Source organism: Anoplolepis gracilipes, chromosome 2 (assembly GCF_047496725.1).
Source record: "Anoplolepis gracilipes chromosome 2, ASM4749672v1, whole genome shotgun sequence".
In the NCBI taxonomy this organism is placed as follows: Eukaryota; Metazoa; Arthropoda; class Insecta; order Hymenoptera; family Formicidae; genus Anoplolepis; species Anoplolepis gracilipes.
The window spans coordinates 8563936-8587694 of NC_132971.1; the positions used below are offsets into that span (position 1 = coordinate 8563936).

The window sequence follows — 23759 nt, forward strand, 5'->3', positions numbered from 1 at the left end:
TTAAATATTATTCTTTAAATAGCTATATTTAGCAGCAAAAATTGGCGGCAATTGTACTTCGGCCTTTGCATATTAATTATGGATTAAGGAAAACGATAAAAGGAAGAGAGAAGAATGAAAGAAAAATTTATTGTTTAGATTGCATTATTTATTTCACGCACGCGCGTACTTCGTTTTGCAATACTAACATCAAAGAAGCACTAGTGTGCATGGTGTGTGACGTGTGTACAGTGTACATACAAACACATGTGTGCGTAACAGAATAGAAGTTCATTGGTTATCTGGATTATCACGTCCCCACTTGCCACGCGCTGCTCTCGCTCCGTGGTCGCGGTTTTATTAGCATTTTTAGATAAAACGTTGACAACGAAACGGGAAACGTAATTTTTTTTAGGTCATTCTGATATTCTTATAGCCTAAAATTTTCAGACGGATGGCCACGCAAATGTGAACATTACGGTGCAAGAATCGTGCAACTGGTAAGCACTGAAATATTTTTATGCACTCATAATATTTTACTAATTATATATTAATTATTTCTTTTATGTCATGTATTTTTTTCAATCTTTTTTTTTACTCTAACTGCCATAATCGCATTTATATAGCGAGAAATTTGTACAATACAAAATATTAAACGAAAAATAACCTCTCATAAAGAGACTTCTCTATAATTTAATCAGTGAGTCAGTACGACTTAGAACGTTTGACAATGTGTTTATTACATCTTATATAATAAGTCACAGTCCTTATATACATGTGCATGTACTAAAAAAAGATCAGAGTATTTTTTGTAACCATTATACTTGTAACGTAAAGGTGATAAGTTTTTGTGATGAACAAAAATTATTTAAATATAAATAAATACTAGATATTTGCATATACATTTGTTTTGATAATTCTCAGTATTAAAATCTGTATTTTAAAATCATCTTTACAATGCATTAACTTTTATCCATTTTAATCTACCTTTAACCTTTTCATCATCTTACATGCGACACAATATGGTTTAATATTTTATTAAATATTAAATTAGAAAGTTCTTTTTGATGTTTTTTCTTTAAACATAGATTTATAAGTAAAAATAAATTTATATCAGAAAAAATATAACTTGATGATGATTTATATCTACCAAAACTAATGACAATTATGAGAGATATTTATGGACCTCAATATTATATTTTATAATATATATGTATTATATTGAGAATTTATATCGTGATTATGGATACAAATAAGTTTGTAGGCACAGATTTTCAAAAAAAAAATTATTATGTAACTTGTATTATTTACTCTTATTCTCAACAAAGATATTTGTAGAGTTGCAGTCAATTATTCTCAACTATGTCGCAATATGAAGATATCATTTTTGAAGAAAAAGAAGAATGTTTGCCGGGAGAATTGGAAGGAATACGACATCGTATTCCATGGAGTGATCGTGTATTGCTAAATAGTGAAATACCTGGCTTACATGAAGTTAAAGAATTATTAGACGATGACGACGCAAGTTGTTTAGCAGAAGAAGAAGATGGAGTCGGATGTCCTTTGCCTTCAACTCCAGAAGATGATCATCTTCTGGATTGTGAGGTATATTTATTGTTGTCTTGGAAGAATATTAATAGTTTCTCCAATAAAAAAAATCAATATTGAAACATCGATTTCTACAGAAAAAAGTTTGATTCTTTTGGAACTATATTGTATATATTATATTTCCAATTTGTATAATATTTATTATGTAAATTGTAGATGACTGAAGTATTGAAAGCAGGTGTATTGAGTGATGAAATTGATTTAGGTGCATTAGCCCATAATGCAGCGGAACAAGCAGAAGAATTTGTTCGGAAGGTAACAAGATAAATAGTAAATTACCATAACTAATAGTTATAGTAATACATTGTAATGAAAATATACTGTTGTCACTGGACAGTCGCAAGACTATAAGTAGTATAACAAAATTAATTTAGACATTATAATCAGCATTCTTAGCAAGTTAAATTTAAAGTTGAACTTTTATTTATAGGTATGGGAAGCATCATGGAAACAATGTCATTTTAGAAACTTGCCAAGATGGCTACAGGATAATGATTTTTTACATGCTGGCCATAGGCCTCCACTACCTTCGTTTTATGCGTGTTTTAAAAGTATTTTTCGAATTCATACAGAAACTGGAAATATCTGGACACATTTGTTAGGTACATCTTTTTATTAACACAGTATTAAGTAACATTGAACGTATATTGATGTATATTTTCTGAAAAGAAGCATATATGTAGCATATTCTTTTAAGCATATTTTACATAATTTTTGGTTATAAATTCTACTCATAATATATTTTATTCTTTACAGGCTGTGTTGCCTTTATTGGTATAGCTATATTTTTTCTAACACAACCCCCTATAGAAATTCAATTGGAAGAAAAGTTGGTATTTGGTACCTTTTTTGCCGGTGCTATAATTTGCCTAGGAATGTCATTCGCCTTTCACACAGTTCATTGCCACAGCGAATGTGTTGGAAAGCTATTTTCAAAGTTAGACTATTGTGGCATAGCTATGCTTATTATGGGTAGTTTTGTACCGTGGCTTTATTATGGATTTTATTGTGATTATCAACCTAAACTAATTTACCTATCTGTGGTGGTTGTCCTTGGTATAACTAGCATTGTAGTTTCATTGTGGGAGCGATTTGGCGAACCAAACTATCGTCCACTTAGAGCTGGAGTTTTTATGGGATTTGGGCTTAGCGGGGTAAGTTATTTCAATTTATTTTATAGAATATAACTTTTTTCTCACTTTAGAATAAATATCTTAAGTATATATCTATTATTATATTTAGGTAATACCAGCAGTACATTATGCTGTCGCCGAAGGTTGGTTCAAGGCAATCAGCCAAGCATCCCTGGGATGGTTAATACTGATGGGATGTTTGTATATACTAGGTGCATTATTTTATGCTTTAAGGGTACCTGAACGTTTTTTCCCAGGGAAATTTGATATTTGGGTAAGCTCTATTAAAAAAAATCGATATCGATAACGAAATATAAAAAAAATTTATAGAAAAATATATTTGATTATCTTGACAATATATTGTATATGTTATATTTAAAATTTAGTTTCAGAGTCATCAAATCTTCCATGTATTAGTAATTGCAGCTGCTTTTGTACATTATCATGGTATTACGGAAATGGCAATGCACAGAATGACAATAGGTGATTGCACAAATCCGTCGCAGGTGTTAGCTTTTTAAATCTGCGGACTTCATCTTGTTGATAACTTTCATGTCATTAATCTATATAAAAGACTACAAAGAATTTCCTAAATCTTATGCCAGAGTGGATCTGTGCTGTTGAAAGATATGCTGAATATATAAAATAGAAATATATCTAATTTCATTTTTGTGTTTGTGAATGTTTTAAAATATGTTTGGTTTTATTTAATTATAGTTTTTATTAGTTTCAAGAATGTAGAAGTTACTTTTGAAGATATTATATACGATCATAGATTATTCAGAATTGTGTTGTTGAAAATTTTTTTGAAATATAAATTTATGAAAAATATGTACTAATATGGTGGGGTTGTACATATATATAGTTACAATATTATGTAATAATTAGTCAAAAATTAAAGGCGCTACAAAACTTTATACATGAAGGAAATTTCAATATGTGCAATCATTGAAATATGATATACTTGAACTGAAATTTTCTTAATATCCTTGAATATGAGATGAAAATCTACATATCATTTTAAAAAATACAAATACAATCTATCAAATTCGAATAGCATAAATGAAATTCCAAACAAAGTACATAATATAAACTTAAATGGGCACATGTATTACTTATCCTTATTGTTAGATTTTTTATTTATGTTTTGAAGAGAAATATGAATATTTATATATTTTTTCCTTATGAGTCGATCCTGTTTCTTCATCGCTATATAATGTCAAAAAGTGAAAAATTTTGTAAATTTTTGTTGTATATATGTTGAAATATATTAATTTTTTTAAATTTCAGTACACACATTTGATAATATAAAATGCAAGTTATGCCATATAAAAGAGTAAATTTATTTCTACATACATAATGCAAAAACGAAAATTTACGTTTCTCAATAATGAAGTAATGCTATATGTTGCAGTGAGGAAATAGGAATCATTCATTATCTACGGGTTATGTATAATTATTAGATGATATAAATAATTATTAATCTTTTTCTTCATGATTAATTTAACATAATTAAAAGAAAATTATCAAGTTTTTCTGTATCTTAAATTTTTTCTGTATCTAGAAACCTAAGTATTAATTATATATTATATTATATATGCTTTGTTGGGTCTTTTGATAAAGAAAGGTTAATATGTAAAATTTCTATACTCGCATTTCTATAATTAATATAATATACAAACAAAGTATAGACAATAAGCAATGAAAACTCGAATGTGACTAAGATTTAGGAAGCAATCGTTGCTATGAACGATTTTATAGCATATGTATATATACTATAAAATCTATAATATATATTTTGAACAAAATTATTGTTGAAATAATGAAAATTTGTTTAGTACTATATCATTATGACACATTTAATGTACCAACCAAATTTTCCAAATGTATAATTCATTTTTCAATTGTATACTCTATTTAAAGTTCTTAATATACAGAATTCTACTAAATATATATCAATTGTATTTAAAAAATCCTAAAAGAAAGAAAGTACTTCTTTGAATTAAATGTAATTGATCTAAGCCTGACTTTGAGCTTTCTAGACCATTAATAATTTGCGATTAAATTTAAGATAGAATTCTATTTATAATTTTGTGTATCACATAATTACATATTACATATCTATAATAATGTATTAATAATATAATATAATTTACCATTAATACATAAAATTATAAATAGGAATTCTGCACAGATTTTGTCATAAATTATAGAGCGTCTATAAAATGGATTTTACATATTTCAATATCTAACTTATGTCAAAGCATTCAATTATATATATTATCTTTATTATTATTGATTTATTTATAATGAAATGATCTCTCTATCATATATCAAACTGTCAAATTCGTTTTAATTCATTATCTAATTATATTTATTCGCGTGCAATATTAGTTTATTCTTACAAGAAATAAAGAAAACCAGGTAAGTAAAGATTAGATTTACCTAAAATTATATATTTGTGTTGTGATATTGATAAAAATTTTTAGTTTAATTAAAACTTGAACTTGGAGTGAAAAATAAGAAATAAAACTATAGAAACAGATTTTGCAAACTGCAGTTCAAATAAATACAAAAGTTATAATTAAATTACAAATTTCATAAATAATGTTTAAAAGTTCTAAATTAGAAATATCTAAAAAATCAATATTGGAAATTATTTTTGTAAAAAAATTAAACAATCCATTCTGTAAATGTGAACACAAAACGTATTAAAATCAGATGATATTTATTTGTTACTTGAAAATATAAATAGAAAGTGTTTTATTATATATAGAACTTTGCCTCGAAAATAAAGCAAATGTTATCAAAAATTCAGATAAAAAATTGCTCGTTTATTTTTTAATTGTTTTATAAAAGATTAGGTATAATAAATTATTTTAAACTACATTATAATCTTGTCAATTTCTCCATTATTTTTAATAAATACCTTTTCTTGATTTATGATTTTTGGTACTTATTATTACTCACATTGCCATGTGATGAACACGAGACATGAGCTATAAGAGAAAGAGAGAGAAAAAGTGACTAAAAGATAACACTGATTTGTTTGTATGTAGTTTCATTCTACACATATGCTATTAGAAAATCGAGAAAATCAAAAGAGAGGGAATATACATATATATATAGAGGAAATGTATGTGTGTGTAATCTTAAAAAATTGTGATACTGTCAAATAAAGGAGACCGACTATGTATGTACGTGAGGTTACATTTTTAATAAATCAAAATTATTTTATCATAAGCGTAATCTAATTATATTATTTAATTAATATAAAATTAAAAATCTGACTTGATAATTAATATCAAAATATCAACGAACCTCTTAAATGTTAATAACATTGAAAAAAATTCCATCACATTATTTAACCTCAAAATTATCTGACATATCGTGCCGCATATTCAATAATAAAAAATAGACATTTGAAGATACTATGTAAATATAAGTTTAGTGCGAATAAAAAAAAAATAAATAATCAAACATAAGCTTTTATCATTGGTTATTTGTCATTATACACATATGCCCTAGTATAACAACTAAAACTTTAGACACATAAATGTGTTTATATGCTAATTTAATAATACATTATTTATATATACTTTATGTGATTTTCAATTTATTGACATTTATTGTGTGTGTGTGGCTGTGAAATATTTTGATTCTATGTGAAATTGTCCTTATAATCTTGTAATAATATGTATAGGAAACAATAATTTGACAGAATACTTAATCCAACTGTCAACTGTTCTACATTCTATATAATTATTTATCACATTGGGTCATTATTGCCTACTTTTTTTCTTAATATATTACTCTGTAATATTTAGAGCCTTTATTTGAGTTATTTATAATTATTTATATAACTATATAAATAATTTACCTGTACTTTTTGGCTGAAATAGGTATGAAATATATATATATATAATTTTTGGAAAAATATGATATAAATTTTATCACGATGAGCTTGGAAAAAGGACTTGCATCCAAATACATATACATTACATGCGTAATTGCAGCCTATTGGTGAGTTGCAAAATCATATTGCTTGCATATTTTTTCTCTCAACTTTAACAATTATATTAAATACCCTTATATGTTAGACTTTTTTGTAGTACAGAGAATATGATAAACAATTTTATTATAGATTTTGATATAATTTTTTACTATAGAATTCATAACATAATTCTATTATAGAATTTAGTATGATAGGTATATATATATATATATATATAACATATATCTTTAATAATTTTTTAGGATTGTGTCCATTTTGACTGTATTTGTAAATAAGGCACTCTTATCCAGTAAAGCTGTGAATTTAGATGCTCCTCTGTTTGTAACTTGGTTTCAATGCATAGTGAGTGTAACTATATGCATTACTTTACGTAAATTGTCACAATGGTTCCCAAGATATATTGAAATTGCAGATGGTAGCCCATTTAGAAGGGATATTTTGAAAAAGGTATATAATTTCTATCAACAATATTGTATAATTATTATTATTATGTTTTTCTGTCATAAATTATTAAAAAGTGATTATTTAATTTTTCAAAGAATTTTGCATTGCTATTTTTAATTTATAATCAAATATATTAAATAAAATATTGTATAAATTGTTTTGATATCTAATATTGAGAGAGAAATATTTATTATTAATATCCAGTAAATTTATTAAAATTTTGAGAAAAATAAAATATGGAGAATGAACTTAAATTTTGAGACTATCTCGATATTTGTATGATAAAGTATATATAATGTGTTTATGAACAAACTATTGTAGGTACTGCCATTATCGCTCCTGTTTACTGGAATGATAGCAACTAATAACTTGTGTTTAAAATATGTCAGTGTTGCTTTTTATTACATAGGCCGTTCACTAACGACTGTATTTAATGTGGTGTTTACCTATATTTTACTTGGTGAGAAATTTATAGAAACAAGTCTTTAAACAAAAACTTTGACTAAAAATTATTAGAGAAATTAATCGGCAAAAATTACAGGGCAAAAAACATCTTTCAAATGTATAATATGCTGTGCAGTAATTATCGGTGGCTTTTGGTTGGGTGTAGACCAGGAGCATCTAGCCGGTTCTTTATCCATTTTTGGAACATTTTTCGGCATACTTGGATCATTACTGTTATGCTTATATTCCATCCGTATGAAGCAGACACTGTCAGCTGTAAATGATGACATTTGGTTACTTTCTTATTATAACAATGTGTATAGTATTATTATCTTTATTCCGTTAATGATAATTAGTGGTGAACAGACGGTTGTGTATAATTACGAGAAGCTTGGGAATCCTCTTTTTTGGGGTGCTATGACGATAGGTGGTATATTCGGTTTTGCTATTGGATACTTTACTGCACTTCAAATAAAAGTCACATCCCCTTTAACACATAACGTTAGTGGTACTGCAAAAGCATGCGTTCAAACGGTCTTAGCAACTTATTGGTTTAACGAAGAAAAATCATTTCTTTGGTGGATAAGTAATGTCATTGTACTTACCGCCAGTGCGTCTTATGCAAGAATTAGACAACTAGATTTAAGTAGAGAATATAAAAAAATTGAAACACGAGGTGAAACAGCTTAAGATGTAACGATATAGTAATAAGATATAATTTTATTAGAGTTTAAATATATGTATATAAAGAAGTTCATTTTTTTACAATTGTATATATAAATATTTTATTAAAAATAATTTTTAAAAAATACAAAGGGAAAATAGAAAGCAACATGATGTTGAATTATTCCTTATATATATAGAGATATATGTATGTATACTATATGCTGTACTGATGTACAAGTTTATTTCAGTTTTGCAATAGTGTATATATGAATAGTGTATCTGTATGTATACATACACAATTATGTGTGCACGTATACATGTAAAACAGTATTGTAACAGTATTATAATACAGATACAATATCAGTTTTAATATTTACAATCTTTGTTTTTTTCCTTCCTCTTCAGCTATATAACACGATATAATTTACAAAATCGACCGTTTTTGTTGCGTGTGCTCACAAGTATTTGTGGTAACGTCTAAGTATCTAGACTTATATTTTCTAATATCACAGTGTTATGCAATCTTGAAGATTCTTAAAATTCTCTATATATGTATACTAATGACAAAAAGTACACTTAAAATCGGGATGCTATTCCGTTTCCACGACTATCTGAATGACTTGAAAGCAAATCTTTCTTCTTAATAATTGCATTTATGCTTTTTATAAGTAAATTATCGTCAATAGGAAATGACGATATCATGGGATATAATCGAGCCTGTAATGCAGTCTCTATTGAATGTCTTTGATTATGTTCTATCATTATACCACCAGGAGCAAAATAGTATCTGTAAAAAAATAAATAAAATAGTACACAACGCGTGCAAACCATTATTTTATCAATTTATCTAAAATTATTAAATTTTTCATGTACCTGGGATATTCTATTGCGGCGGAAACGTTAAGAGCACGAACGATAAGATTATAGAGAATTTGTCCATTAAGGAAAACATCGTCCGAACCAAACACTCCACGTAATCCACACATTCCTTCTTCATAATGGAAAATAATAGGGATAAATGTAAAAAAGTCGTTATCATCGATATTGTCTAATAAAAATCCAGCATCCGTCATATTTCCAAAACCCAAAGGTGAACTTAAACCACTGCATCATATATAATATATTAATACGATATAAATATATATAGTTATCTGACAGATATGTAAATATATAAATAATTTGATGATGAATTGTACTAACGATAAAATGCTAACATATGTATCTTGCCAATCCAATGCCATAACTCCAGTGTATGATTCTCTTTTTGCTAAAATCATGATTATGAAATTATTAGGTAATTATTCCTGCCAGTAATAATTAGAGCAATGGACTCACCATGTTGCACGTTATGAGAAAACGAATACATGTGCATCAATGTCTCTGCGACAAGAGCTAATGATTCTATTGTGGACGCGTTTCCTGTCAAAATTGGAAGGCCCTCCAATGCCTCAATTATTGTTTGCATAAGAGACACATGTGATGGATAATAAACTGCATGATGATGTAATGTTGAACTTTTTGCGATTGTTAGAGTAGGTTTGTAATTTGCTAATTCTTGCAGTATATCTTCGTGTAAATTACTACTGTGTAGAATTTTATACGACAAAGTACCATTGTAAAACACTGGAAAAAATAAGAAGTTTTAATATAATCTTATTGGAAAAAGAAAGAATACAAGAAAATCAAGGTAAGATTGCATGAAAAATATTATCTACAATATAAAATTGTAAAAGTAACACAATACATAAAGTACCTTTTACACCATATTCTGCCACCATATCTAATGTGTTTGCAAGTTCGTGCAATTGTAATATATCACCTGGATTTAAAGGACCATTAAAAATCATTCCATAATCTGTGTTTTTTGACACTTCATCCACAAGATCCTTAGATACAACAAAACCCTCTCGAGCCAACTTGGCAGAAGGTTTTACTATGTCAACCCATGGCAAATTGCCATATAATATGTGAGCAAATTCTAATCCTTTTAGTAGAGCTGGCAAACGAATTCCAGCTTTAGCAAAGAAACCTATATTATATAGATAAATTGTACATTATATAGATAATATTATATAAATTTCTTTCTGTGTCACACATATATACAAAATGCTCAAACCTTTGGCTGTATTATTTGCAAAATCAATAACAATCGGATGAATGTTATTTTTACTGTTATGTATCATTATATAACCACCTCTGGAAAGAAAAAAAGCATTAAAGAATACAATATAATCAAGATTTCAATCTATATATATCTTACCCGCCAAGACCAGTTTTATGAGGTGCTACTACAGTCATACAAATAGTTGCCGCTATTGCAGCATCCACTGCATTGCCTAATTTTCTTAATATTCTAGTGCCAATTTGAGAACAATTTGAATAATCGGTGGCAACTGCTCCATGAATACCATGAAGGCTATTCTAAAATATTTGGAATTTTGTTACAATCATTTGTCGCTATATATTTTTTGTCTTTTTTTTTTTAATATTTACCTGTGGTATATTTTCAGTATAAAGAATTTGCAGCACCAACATAGTAGTGATAGCAAAAGTCAACGCAACAAAGCATACAATGATAAAATTTAGTCCATTGCCACAGTAAGTACATAATCTATATTTGTAACTTTTTTCCTTTGTTAAAGGACATTCCTCTGTAAGATCTAGAAACATGTTAAATTATGTTAAATAATCATTTTTTTCTTATTATGTATTTCAAGTAAATGGAAAATTTTGAGAATTGTATATCAATTTTGTTGGGAAAAGTAAAACCAAATAATATAATAAGATATCAAAAATTTTAAAAAGGGATTTTTGATAAATAAAATATTAATAATTACATTAATAATAAACATTATAATAATTCTATGTTAAATAATCTTATTAAGACAAAATCTTAAAGATATTATAATACAAGAAAAATACTTCACATAATGTATACAAATCTCGAATTCGAAAATCAGAATTTAATAATTATGCAAGATAATCAGCGATATTTTCAAAAGTTGTGTAAATGTATGCTATAAATATAGACCAAGAAAGAAAATATCTTATACAAGACTTACGTGTATTATAATAACTCATTTTATAAAGTTCACTGTTTGATAATATTTTTAAGTACTATTATAATAATAAACATAAACACACAGTACTGCGGTATTTGTTAGTAGTGGAATATCGCGAAAATTTTTCCGATTTATCAATGAAAACTAATGTCAAAACAAGATGTAAAAATAAACCAAAATAAACGGGATAAAAATAGAACAAGTAGAACAATAAAGAAAAGAGAGAACTCTCTCTTTTTAAAAAAAAGTTTTATTCTACTGCCATCTGTAGACGTAAATCTGAGAGAAATTAAATAAAATGGCGACAAATAAAGCGGGTTTTTTAAAAATTTGTCTTATGCACAATATATCTCGTTAATAATTTAAAAGTGTTTTTTCTTCGATTCTTCTAGATAAAGAAAATAATTTAATGGGTTCAGATTTCAAAGAAAAATGTATTTTAAAAATATTTCAATAAAACCTGAAGAATTTATATGTACTATGTATTTTCAATGAAAAATAGAAAGAAAATTTATATTAAATTCTGAAAAACAATTTTTTATACGTAATTGTTTTATTTAAAGGAATATTTTTATATAAAAAAAAATTATATAGTTTTTTAAAAATCAAGATATATAAATCAATTTTTGGTACACAAGTCAAATTTCTTTCAAATTTTGTTTGCACAAAAAAAGATTTTTTAAACACATACATGTAAATTTTCTAAAAAAAAATTTTTAATACACTGGAAAATTTTTTGGTAGAGAAGCAAGAATAGGTTTAAAAAGATAAAAACATCATGTTTTTTTATGAATTAACATCAAATATATTTCCCAAAAAGTTACTAAATGAATCATCATCCCAGTAATTAATAAATTTTTTTCTATGCTGTACATATGAAGTATCAAAATTGCACTTAGTTAATTCTATTGAATTATATTGACTATTAGGTTTTATATTATAATAACTTTCTAAAAACTCTAATACAGATGATTTATCTTGTAAGTTGTTGAACAACACTCGATCTTTTTTCGGTAAAATTTTTTCTAACATAAATACTAGATGATGATGAAAACATTGAAATTCAGTTGTAATAGTTGATGTAATATTCAACCAATCTTGAACGCAAACAAGCGGAGTGGTAGAATATCCCGAAAATAATGCTGGATTGCTTAAAATACCTCTAGCAGACATTACTCCCTCGCATCTAGATTCCTTAAATAAAAATTCTGCATTTTCTAAATTTTTTACATCACCATTTGCAACAAGAGGTAACTGTACACAATCTCTAAGAAGCTTTAAATTGTCCAAGTCAATTGGTTCATTACGCATTTCAGGAGTCCTTGCATGGACTGTTAAGAATGAAGCACCAGCTTTTTCTAAGATTTGACACAACATTATTGTCTGACGTATATCCTTTAACAGACGTATCTTCACAGAAACAGTGAATGGTCTTGGAATACGATTTCTAATTTCATATACCAAATCTCTCACAAGTTCTGGTTTTTTCAATAAATCAGCTCCATATCCTTCCTTCATAGCCCAACGTTGCGGACAACCACAATTTAGATCAACACCATTGCAATACCTATTAATTATAAGTAAAACAAGTACAAAAAATGCAAGCATCTTCAATATTAATGCTATTGCATAGAGATATACGTGTAAATAACTAATAATGTACATATAAATAATAACTTACGGTGCAACCATTTCTGTAGCACCAACAAAATCATTTACAGTTTTAGCTGCAAATTGGACAATTAGTGGCTTATCTTCTTCATGAGTAGTAAACTCATTTTCTCTAGCCTTCAGAGATTGCATAAACGAATCGGCTAAGATCATAGGCGTAAAACATATATCACATTCATATCGTCTTACAAGCGTTCTAAATTGTAACCTATAATGATAACAGAAAAAAAACAATAATATAATTTACACGAAACATTCACTTTTAAAAAATATCATTTTTTTAACTTACTTGCTGTATCTAACCATCGGAGCACATATTTTTATCATTCTCGGCTCTTTTAATGTTGCCACTATATCGGTAGTCATTACGATTATATATTTTAATTATTTAGATTGAAAAAATAATGGTAAGCTCTTATCTAAGAGAAATTAAGAATTATAATAATAAAACAAAAAAATAAAGATTTTAATTGTACTGGAATTATATGTCAACCTATTGACGTTCACATGCATTTGTATACAAATGTAATAGGCATAAAGTATAAAATCATATAAGAAACAGAAGGCATGTTGAACAGAACAAACCGCTTAGTAGAACTTGAACGTGATTGGTGCTTACTTTTGGAACCAACAAATCAACGTCGAGGATTAACAAAATGACAACTAGCGGCTGTTCTGTTGAACGCTGTCATTTAATTCCAAATCGTGGACGCATGCGCACATCTATCACTTACATCTTACATATATACAATGCAAATGTGTATCTAGTCTTTTGGAGTTTAGGTTCTTTTTATGTGATACCACGATGGGTAAGAAACGCGAGTATTTTCGTATCGATACAAATCCTCTTTTTCTCGTTACAATATCGCGATGAAGCGTTAACATCTCGTTAATCAAATATCTTCGTTTCGGGGGAAAATATTATTTTTATATTTATACACACTCGATTTATAAAAAAATTGCTTCAAAGACGTCTGTGCTACACATGAGATACATTGAATGATAATGTCTATTATAAGTTATATTTCTGTTTATTTAATAATGAATAGCATATTATTGATAAAAGTAAACATATATTTATTACGGAAATAATTATAAAATATTAATTTAATGTAAAACAATTTTTATAATACCCGTTACATACTCGGTTATAGGTTAAAATATAAGAACGATACGCAACATGTCTAAGTTCAAATCATATATTTATTAATATTGCATTACAGGTATCTCTCGGGATCATTGGCATAAAAGACGAGCTACTGGTGGAAAGAGAAAACCTCTTCGTAAGAAGAGGAAGTTTGAATTAGGACGTCCAGCTGCAAATACCAAGCTTGGACCGCAGCGGATTCATACTGTGAGTTTAAGTTTTAAATACATTGCAAAAGAGTTACACAATAATTAAATATTATAAAATTGAAGTGATTATAAGCATTATTATATCAAGGATATCTATAGTGTTATAATTATTTAGAGAATAGTATTTTTTTTAATAATGTATAATAATGAACATATCTAATGACTCAGTTTTATAGTTGACTATAACTTTATAATATTTTTAAATTTAAATTTATAACATTTAACTTTAACTTATATATAAATATATGACATTTATATGTAACAGGTTCGTACACGAGGAGGTAATAAGAAATACAGAGCTCTTAGATTGGATACAGGAAATTTTTCCTGGGGCTCTGAGTGTAGTACCAGGAAAACTCGTATCATTGATGTTGTCTACAATGCATCAAACAATGAATTAGTAAGAACTAAAACTCTGGTGAAAAATGCCATTGTCACTATTGATGCCACACCATTTAGACAATGGTATGAGAGTCATTATGTTCTTCCATTGGGTCGTAAAAGAGGAGCTAAATTGGTAAGTACTGAAATATAGTTTGGTTTAAATCTATGGAACTATAGACTGAAGTAATAAAGTGTGTAATTATTTTTTTAGACTGAAGCAGAAGAGGAAGTATTGAATAAGAAGCGTTCCAAAAAAGCAGAAGCTAAATATAAAGCTAGGCAACGGTTTGCTAAAGTTGAACCTGCCTTGGAGGAGCAATTTGCAACAGGACGTGTCCTTGGTATGAATATTTTATTTTCAATTTAATCAATATAATTTTTTACAAAATATATAAAAAATATTTATTAATATGCCTTTTTGAATAAAATAACACATTTTTTTACAAGTATTATAGTATATAATAAAGAAGTTTGTTTATAGTTACATAATACTTTTTATATTGTCTTACTTTATGTTGTTTTGTATTTTGAATTTAATAATACTTTATTTCAATTTTTAGCTTGTATAGCTAGCAGACCTGGTCAATGTGGTCGATCTGATGGTTACATCTTGGAGGGCAAAGAACTTGAGTTCTATATGAGAAAGATTAAAAGCAAGAAAGCTAAATAAATATGTAATTATGATTCATTAATAATAAAAAGATCTTGAAATACACAAAAACATCTTGCATTTGCTATTATTTTTTCTAAAGAAGTTAAAATTATTAAATTTTAAGAAACTAAATATATATATATATATATATATGCATATATATATAAATTAAATAAAAGAGGAATCTAACGATAATAATCGAATGCAAAAAACAATCATATTTTAGCCTGTTTGCTGTTAAATTTTTAACATAATTTTCTTGTTATAAATTTTTTGTTATGTAATTGCGTGGGTGATTTCCAGTTATTGTTTGTGTTGTATCAAATATAATCATTTTGTATTTGTACACTGAGGAGGATTCCAAATAAGGGCTCAAAATGTTGAAAAATAATTTATTTAATTAATTTTATTTTTAATTTATGCACGCACATTTTAACTAAAGATGAACTCGTTTTTGCACTCTATATACATATATATAAAATTTAGAATTAATGGAGAGCAAAAATTACCGCGAATAGAAAAATGACCTAATTACGAGAATGGTTCCTTGATATATGTATATATGACAAATTATTTTATTATTATACATAATAGAAATATAGTAATAGAAATGGATGACATTACTATTAGCCATTTTAATTGCAAAAAAGAAACGCTTTATCATACTAAAAAATTATTTTATTATTGATAATGAAAGGATTCTACAAACCTACGGTAAAAACTGTAAACTGTAATAAAATAATAATATTATACTATGAAAAAAAAGATATTTAATTTTAAAAATTGTATGAATTATTTATATTTATAGGTATTGCTACATGTTAGATGCTAGATTACCCTGCATAAAATGTCTTATTCAAAAATAGTGTTTCGCATTCACGAGATTTTATCGTGAATTCTGCTTTGCAAAAATCTCAGATTGGATCGTGGGCCAATACTTTTCAGTGCGATATTGAGAATAGAACCATGAAATCTTGTATGCCTCTGAATCCGATAACAATTAGAAAAGAAGTGAATCTTTTTTTAATGCGAGAGTTCGCATTTACTTGAATGCCTCTTATTGCGATTGAATGCAAAGAATGTTTAAGAGTCAAGTGAATTCTTTTGAATGCGAGAGTTAATATTTGATAGAATTCTATTGAATGCGATAAAATAAGAAGAATACAAAAAGCAGAATTCAGAAGATATTCAAATGTCAATATTTTTAAATTCTTTTCAATCCGACGTTTTATGCAGGGTATATATTTTTAAGTGCTATATGTGTTAAATAAAGAAATAATAATGTGCCACTATACTATAAATTTATAAATAATAGTCACGGAAAACTGAGGATTTTTAAAATGAAATAAGTATAACTTAAAGTATAACTTAAAATATTATAACTGTAATATTATAAGCTAATAATATTTATTTCTTACTAGATAATAATAAGATATAGAATAGCTGTTTGAGAATATTCTTTGACTTATATTCATGTTTTTAAATTAAAAAAAAATTTACATTTATCAAATGTCCTCCATGTTTATCCTAGATTGCTCTAGTCTCTAATCTATCATGCAGGGTCGCATCGCTGATGTTTGCACTATTTTATCTGATATAATTGTAATTTCTTTCTTATATATATATATATATATATATATATATATATATATATATATATATATATATATATTAATAAACTCAAGACCCCAATCTACAAATTAAAATTTTGTGATAAATATTGTTTACATGCACGACTACGGTACTATGGTAATTACCATCGGAACTCTACCGAAAGAAGTATTTGAGACTGGCTCCTCAAATCTTTGGATAACAAGTTTATGCTGCAGTATTTTGAGCAATCCGCGGTTTGTTGTAAATAGCTTAGAATTGATATATCGAGTAACAATTAATTCGTTTCCACTAAATAGCGATATTTTTTGATAAAAAAAGTCCTGAATCATTTTTGCAATGATACTTAACAAAAGACAAGTTTTATTCAATAACATTGTTCTTTAGACATACATGATGTCCCGTAATTCTCAATTAATACTTTAAGGGGTGAAAGAAGATTGAATTTTGAGCAAAAAGTTCCTTTTCCGATTTTAGCTCAGACCATTATTTACCGAGTTATTAAGAATTAAAGTTGACTAATTAGACGGCGCGCGGCCGGAGTACTTAGGAGCGTAGCATGCCATGAGACTCTTCGTGCTTACCGTACATTTTCTCCATTAAAATTTTATTTTAAATTTTCTTGTTAAATAACGAATAAATAAATAAATAAAATGATAAATAAATAAATGAATAAATAAATAAAGAAGAATAAATACAGTTAGAAATGTATACTGATTGCTTTTTACTCTTATTTATTTTATTTCTTATTATTTTGTTTATTTAATTATATATTATTTATTTATACATTTATTTAATTATTTAACCCATAAATTCTCACGGCTAATCAAGCAGTGATGGAAATAACTACGGGATGTTCGCCATGAATATTTAGGAAGATTACTGGTAAAAAGAACATTATCATAATATTGTTAATATATAATATATAATAAATTGTTTAAACAATTTCTTAAAAAATTGTCTTTACAATGTGTCATATACATATGATACTTACGTAATTTTTTTCACAGAAACGATGGTGCTCTTAGTTTTTATTTAAATTTCAACTTTTTGAGAAATTTTTAAAACAATTTGTTTATAAACAATTTAATTTGACAATTTCGTCATTTTGGCGTATCTTACATGATTCTTCATAAAAATCCATCGGATTGTATGAAAAAAAAAAATTTTTTCTGTCACAATTCGATGAATTTTTATGTATTACAATTTTGATAGCGCTATTATTTTAATCCGAAATTAATCAGTACGTAAGTATTTCATCATTAATCATCATCATTTCTTCAAATCATTTTTTTATCTTCTAGTTATTTAGAAGAATTTTTCTTTTATAATGAGAAACGTGAGAGGCAATAAGTTTGAAATAATATAATAATAAGGATAATAAACTTGAAATAATAAAATAATTTAAAAGTAATTTATTGTTAGCAAATCGGTTTATTTCCAGTTAAGTTTTGTGGCTCTGAAAAAGGCCGATTTTTTTTATATTTTCGGCTCAAAATGCCCTCCGTTTACTGCTAAACATGCGTGTGTTCTCCGGACGGCTTCGTTTCTTATGCCGAGAAACATCTCCGCATCCACCGTTGCCACAGCAACGTGTAGACGGGCAACTAATTCCTCTACATTTTCTGGCTCTTTTGAATAAATTTTTTGTTTCAAATAATCCCAAAGGAAAAAATCCAGGGGTGAAAAATCAGGCGAACTGCAAATAAAAATTATATTAAAATTTATTTATGCAGACAGTTTTTTATTTAAGTTCAAATGAATCTTACCTATTATAAATGTAATATCTATATGTAACTAAATAAAGTGTACTTATTGTATCTTTAATTATCGGTGCATTCGCGCTTGTAACACATATTTGAAACCAAATTTTGTAATCTAAATCTTATACAATTAGATGTCGATGTATTTAATTGTATACGATCAAACTTTGTTTTGCTAATAATTTTTGCATATGAATTATTTCTAAAAAATTATCTTTTTTTTAAAAAAAAAAGGTAAAAAAAGGCTAAGTTCCGCGTAAAAAACTGTATATCTGTTTGCAAAATAGTGCATTAACTGTAAAAAACCTGTCTCCAAAATCGTGTTATTTTAATTTACAAAATAGTCATTTTAATCTGCACACATTTTAATTTTTGTATACAATATATCCTACAAAAATTAATAATATAAAATAAATTGTGCTAAGTAAAAATAAAAACTTATTAAAATATTTTAACCAAAAAAGTTATACAAAATAGTTGTTTTAATTTCCTACATTATATTCAACAAAAATAATAATATAAAAAATTTGTGTTAATTAAAAATATAATCTTCAAAGTATTTTAACTTCAAAGTATTTAAAAAAATTTAATTTAAAAAACTTAGCACTGCTAATTTCATTATCATATTGTTAATTTAGCAGCGCTAAGTTTTTTTAATTAAATTTTTTAGTTAAAATCCGACCGTGCGACCTCCTCGTGGTATTCTTTGAATAACTCTAACGCGGTTTGCAAATTTTTTCAATTTTTCGGTAGAAAAAAGAATTAAAAAATGTTTCCTTTCCTCTTGCTGACACTTACAATTAGTAAAAGTTAATGTAGTGTCAGTGTACTGAAAATCAATTTTTTTTACATTAATTGACTTTATTTTCCATTTTTTCTTACTGCAATTAAGTAATTTCACGATTTCTTGTACATTTTGTCCCATAAAAACATAGTGACCACCAAAAAAATCTTATAGCTATTCGGCAATTTTTGTCAAATTCAGTGTATATTTCAAAGTATAAAAAAATTTGAAAAAACAATTTTTTATTTGTTCCACACAATTGTTTTCTATATATATAAATATTTTGCACAACAATTAGAGGAACATTTAAATTTTCTTGAAAAATGGACAAAATTCAACTAGCTGTAACTTCGTTAAAAATGAACAAAGTTTAAATTTAAAATAGTATTTAAAGTTTGAAATCCTCACTTTTAAAAGCGCACCATTATTATTATGTTTTTGTAAGTTTGGTAATTTTTACATGTAAAAAATTACAAGCTGGACAGAATGCGAAATTTTTTCTCATTTTGTGGGCCCGTCACGTGTCTAAAAACAATTTGCGAAAATTTTAAACTTTTTAATGTAAAGTTTTCCCTACAAAATCGTTTTCATAAACATGTCTACGATTTTTTTTATTTGTGAGTTACTGTCAATTAAATAAACAATGAGCATTTTGACTTTGATCGCTCATAACTCCGTTAAAAATCATCGTACTGCCAAAAAGATTCTTAAGGCTCCTGAGTACTCGCTGCGGAACTTTGATGTCGATGGTGGCGACATATAGTTCTGTCTCTTTCTCTCTTTTGGAAAATATGTCAGAAGCGAGAAATGACAGCCCAATTTATATTGCGATCTACGTCGTAATTATTTGCTTTTTGCTAGTGTTGTGATGTGCAACGTATTTATGAAACTTGTGAAAATGGACGGCTGCCAAGCTGTGTAAGGAATAAACTGTGTAAAGTAATATTTTCCTCTCCTTTCGACAGCTGTCAAATCGCGTGTTTTTCCGCATTTCAAGGGTTCATTTCGGACTCAATTTACAGTTGTTTATCAATTGTCAGGAGAAAGGATTACCAGCCATTTTTACAAGTGTTCTGAAGAGATTGGTAGTATTATTTCGTTGAAATATGTTTTTATTTACATGTCAGTCGCAACATAAATTAGGGTGTCATTTCTCGCTATTTCTCGCTTATGACGTCACGATTTCAATATGACCGCGGTGACTACTCAGTAGCCTTAAAGCTGAAACTTTGCTCCATCAAATGGTATATATATATATATATATATATATATATATGTACACTACCGTCAGAAAGCTTAAGACCAAAAGAATTTATAAATTTAATTTATAAATTTATTTATCATTTCTTCTCAAAAAGTAATGCAAAAATATTTTTACTTTTGCGGTATTATAACATAATCCTATAAGTATATTAATAAAAAAAGAAACAATTAATAGAATGTCATACTTCAGCGTGTAAAAACAAATTATTTTCTCGAAGAGCCTAAAAAGCCGTCGTTACCAGTTAAATAAACTGAAAAATCTTGATGAGAGATACTAAAGAGAGAATGCAACGTTACAGATAATGAGACAATAAGAAAACTAATCGATAGGCTTAAAACACATAGTTATCTTTAAGAAAAAAATCTGAATTTGCGACTAGCAAGTTACACATTTTTACTTTAACATTATGTGTTTTAATTACGCCAATTGATTTGTCTCATTATTCTGTGCATAAAAGTATTAGGGTAAGATAATCGAAAAATGAATATTTTACCAGATATCTTGTATTTTATGTCAAAATATTGCAACTTTGAAGCCTTATAACTCGAAAAGTATTTAATGGAAAACCATTTTATTATAGTGTTTCGGAAAGCTCTCGAGATAAGCTACAAGAATATGCAAAAATATATAGGGTATTCCATTTAAAAAATAAAAAGTACCATTTTTTTGTCTCCCTAAAAGTCCTCCCAAAAAATTTTCCTACGCGCCACGTAATCAGTCCCCATGTGCCATTTAACGTTAAACAAATTCAAGTCTCTATCTCCAATAGTTTCGGAGAAAATAGCCTGTCACAGGTTATTTGACCCTGTATATATATATATATATATATATATAGAAAATAATTGTATGGAACAACAAAAAATTGATTTTCCCCTTGCACCTCTCTGTGCGTGCGTGCGTGCGTGCGTGCGTCTGTATGTTTGTTTATTCACATTTATAGGCATATAATTAGATAAATTCTTTATGTTATATTTCAAGGATCAACTTATATAAGATGAATTCCAATAGAATATCTAATGTGCCATATACAATCATAGAAAGAGACCTAACCGATTGTCATCCTGTTCGATTTAATACTATCAGTAATTATTATAAATCTTCACAATATTATGGCGTTATTCACATCAGAAATCAAGAATTCAAAGTAGTATTTGATACTGGCTCCGCAGCTCTTTGGATAAAAACTTTAAATTGCAGTTCTTGAAGTAATCCGGCTTGTTGTAAGTTGTTTACAATTAATATACGGAATAATATAAATAAATTTATAATTACGCGTTCTATTAGAGCTAAACGCGAATGTTATTGCATCAGTTTGACATTAAAAAAAATATTCTGTGAAACTGAATCCTATGCATAGTACACTGATATTTCTTAGTCTTTACCAAGACTAACAATAAATCTCAATTTGATATTTTAAAAAACTTTCTTTTACTCTTCTGTAGAAGCGTGGTGAGAAAAAAATTTGGCCAATGTCGCTAAATCGCGAAACTTTGCTTCGAACATCTGGCTCTGATAGCCAAAAATTATAATAAGAAATTCTTAAGATAACCACGAAATTATGAATTTGTATTTTTACATACAGAGCCTTTTATATTTAATTTATATTTATAATTAAAATTAATTATTATTCTGTAACAAGTTAATTGATTAGTAAAGCTCTGTATGTAAAAATACATGTATTTGCTTTAATTAAATACGACGTAGCAATATTTTTTGATAAAAAATTCCAAAGCTCTGTATCATTTTTGCTATGATACTTTATAAAAAAATTGTTCAAGAATTGTTAAGTTTTATTCAAATATAACATTGTTCTTCAAGGCTCCTGAATAGTCACCACGGCCATTGGATACGTCATAAGCGAGAAATAACAGTCAATTTATTCTTGCGTGCCATTTTTAAATAAAAAGATATTTCAATGAAACAATATCATAGATCGCTTTAGCACACTTGTAAAAATATTCGAAAACTAAGCTTTTTCTTTGACAATTAAAAAATAGCCGTAAAATGAGTGTCAAAATAAGCCTACTTACACGAACAAACACGCGGTTTGACAACTGTCTAAACAAGTGGAAAATACTCCTTCTACATAGTATATTCTTTGTTAAGCTTAGTTTTCGGACAATTTTACAAATTTGCTAAAGCGATCTATATAGTCTTATTTCACTGAAATACCTATTTATTTAAAAATGGCACGCAAGAATAACTTGGCTGTCAAAACGCCACTTCAAGCGTCACTTTCACGCCTAATAGAAAAAAAAGAAACAGACAATGCGAGATAAAAAGAGAGAGCAATAATAATTTAGTTTTTATTCCTATCACAGTTATGGTTGTTGCCACCGTCAACTCACAATTTCTCGACGACTACTCGGGAGTCTTAAATATATATCCGTAAATCATGCACCGGATAGCATGGTGTAACTACACATTTTACCATGCGCGACTCAGCATACGTGTATATCCGCTTAATCTAATGAACGAGATTAAAGTAAATTTTATTCGATTATATTATTTAATCGTTATATCGAATATCGCATATTGCTATGTACTTATTGCTAAATAAGTACATAGCTAGATTATTATTAACTTACAATAATATAAAAATTATTATTTATCTAATTTATTTTTTTATATACATATATACATATTGTATTTAATAATATTCATTCTTGCTTATAAATATTGACAGAAAGATTGAAAAAAATAATAATTATATATTAAAAATATCGATTTGTAAAACATACAATTGGAAATAGAATTAATGTAATATAATTATATCTTATTTAAATACATTATTAAACGGAATCTTGCAATTTTGAGAAAAGATAAATGGATGCAAATTTAATAATTAAAATTATTAATATCCTAAATATTCAAAAACCAAGGTATACACTTTGTATACACATATTTATTATTTTAAGCAATT

The 23759-nt window shown here is 27.1% G+C and overlaps 5 protein-coding genes across 9 annotated transcripts; 3 read left to right on the forward strand and 2 right to left on the reverse strand.

Annotated features, from left to right (window-relative positions):
* Nucleotides 1-271: 271 nt before the first annotated feature.
* On the forward strand, nucleotides 272-4253 carry Adipor (adiponectin receptor). 3 transcript variants are annotated; one of them, XM_072886463.1, is made up of 7 exons: nucleotides 272-479; nucleotides 1308-1584; nucleotides 1744-1842; nucleotides 2018-2189; nucleotides 2344-2741; nucleotides 2830-2994; nucleotides 3107-4253. In XM_072886463.1, exons 2-7 carry the CDS (start codon nucleotides 1342-1344, stop codon nucleotides 3239-3241), a joined length of 1212 nt encoding a protein of 403 aa, XP_072742564.1. In that variant the 5' UTR covers nucleotides 272-479; nucleotides 1308-1341; the 3' UTR covers nucleotides 3242-4253. The 3 variants fall into 3 exon arrangements, with proteins under 3 accessions (XP_072742564.1, XP_072742563.1, XP_072742565.1); XM_072886462.1 differs by having other exon boundaries at nucleotides 273-479; nucleotides 1318-1584; XM_072886464.1 differs by lacking the exon at nucleotides 272-479 and adding an exon at nucleotides 688-816 and having other exon boundaries at nucleotides 1318-1584.
* A 1459-nt stretch (nucleotides 4254-5712) lies between these two features.
* Nucleotides 5713-8340, forward strand: Nac (GDP-fucose transporter nac). 3 transcript variants are annotated; one of them, XM_072911126.1, is made up of 5 exons: nucleotides 5713-5917; nucleotides 6623-6743; nucleotides 6978-7182; nucleotides 7501-7639; nucleotides 7721-8340. In XM_072911126.1, the coding sequence occupies exons 2-5, from the start codon at nucleotides 6679-6681 to the stop codon at nucleotides 8311-8313; spliced, it is 1002 nt and encodes a 333-aa protein (XP_072767227.1). In that variant the 5' UTR covers nucleotides 5713-5917; nucleotides 6623-6678; the 3' UTR covers nucleotides 8314-8340. The 3 variants fall into 3 exon arrangements, with proteins under 3 accessions (XP_072767227.1, XP_072767228.1, XP_072767229.1); XM_072911127.1 differs by lacking the exon at nucleotides 5713-5917 and adding an exon at nucleotides 6253-6536; XM_072911128.1 differs by lacking the exon at nucleotides 5713-5917 and adding an exon at nucleotides 6253-6498.
* Nucleotides 8341-8380: 40 nt separating this feature from the next.
* On the reverse strand, nucleotides 8381-11561 carry LOC140676244 (glutathione hydrolase 7). Its single transcript, XM_072911124.1, has 9 exons — nucleotides 11352-11561; nucleotides 10783-10949; nucleotides 10550-10710; nucleotides 10406-10485; nucleotides 10043-10318; nucleotides 9625-9912; nucleotides 9490-9556; nucleotides 9163-9393; nucleotides 8381-9076 (listed from the first exon to the last, which is right to left on the reverse strand). Exons 1-9 carry the CDS (start codon nucleotides 11368-11370, stop codon nucleotides 8866-8868), a joined length of 1500 nt encoding a protein of 499 aa, XP_072767225.1. The 5' UTR covers nucleotides 11371-11561; the 3' UTR covers nucleotides 8381-8865.
* A 561-nt stretch (nucleotides 11562-12122) lies between these two features.
* Nucleotides 12123-13532, reverse strand: LOC140676246 (tRNA-dihydrouridine(20a/20b) synthase [NAD(P)+]-like). The gene is made up of 3 exons (XM_072911125.1): nucleotides 13312-13532; nucleotides 13033-13230; nucleotides 12123-12918 (listed from the first exon to the last, which is right to left on the reverse strand). Exons 1-3 carry the CDS (start codon nucleotides 13386-13388, stop codon nucleotides 12138-12140), a joined length of 1056 nt encoding a protein of 351 aa, XP_072767226.1. The 5' UTR covers nucleotides 13389-13532; the 3' UTR covers nucleotides 12123-12137.
* A 220-nt stretch (nucleotides 13533-13752) lies between these two features.
* On the forward strand, nucleotides 13753-15483 carry LOC140676106 (small ribosomal subunit protein eS8). The gene is made up of 5 exons (XM_072910792.1): nucleotides 13753-13831; nucleotides 14246-14376; nucleotides 14644-14895; nucleotides 14974-15103; nucleotides 15323-15483. Exons 1-5 carry the CDS (start codon nucleotides 13828-13830, stop codon nucleotides 15430-15432), a joined length of 627 nt encoding a protein of 208 aa, XP_072766893.1. The 5' UTR covers nucleotides 13753-13827; the 3' UTR covers nucleotides 15433-15483.
* Nucleotides 15484-23759: the final 8276 nt, after the last annotated feature.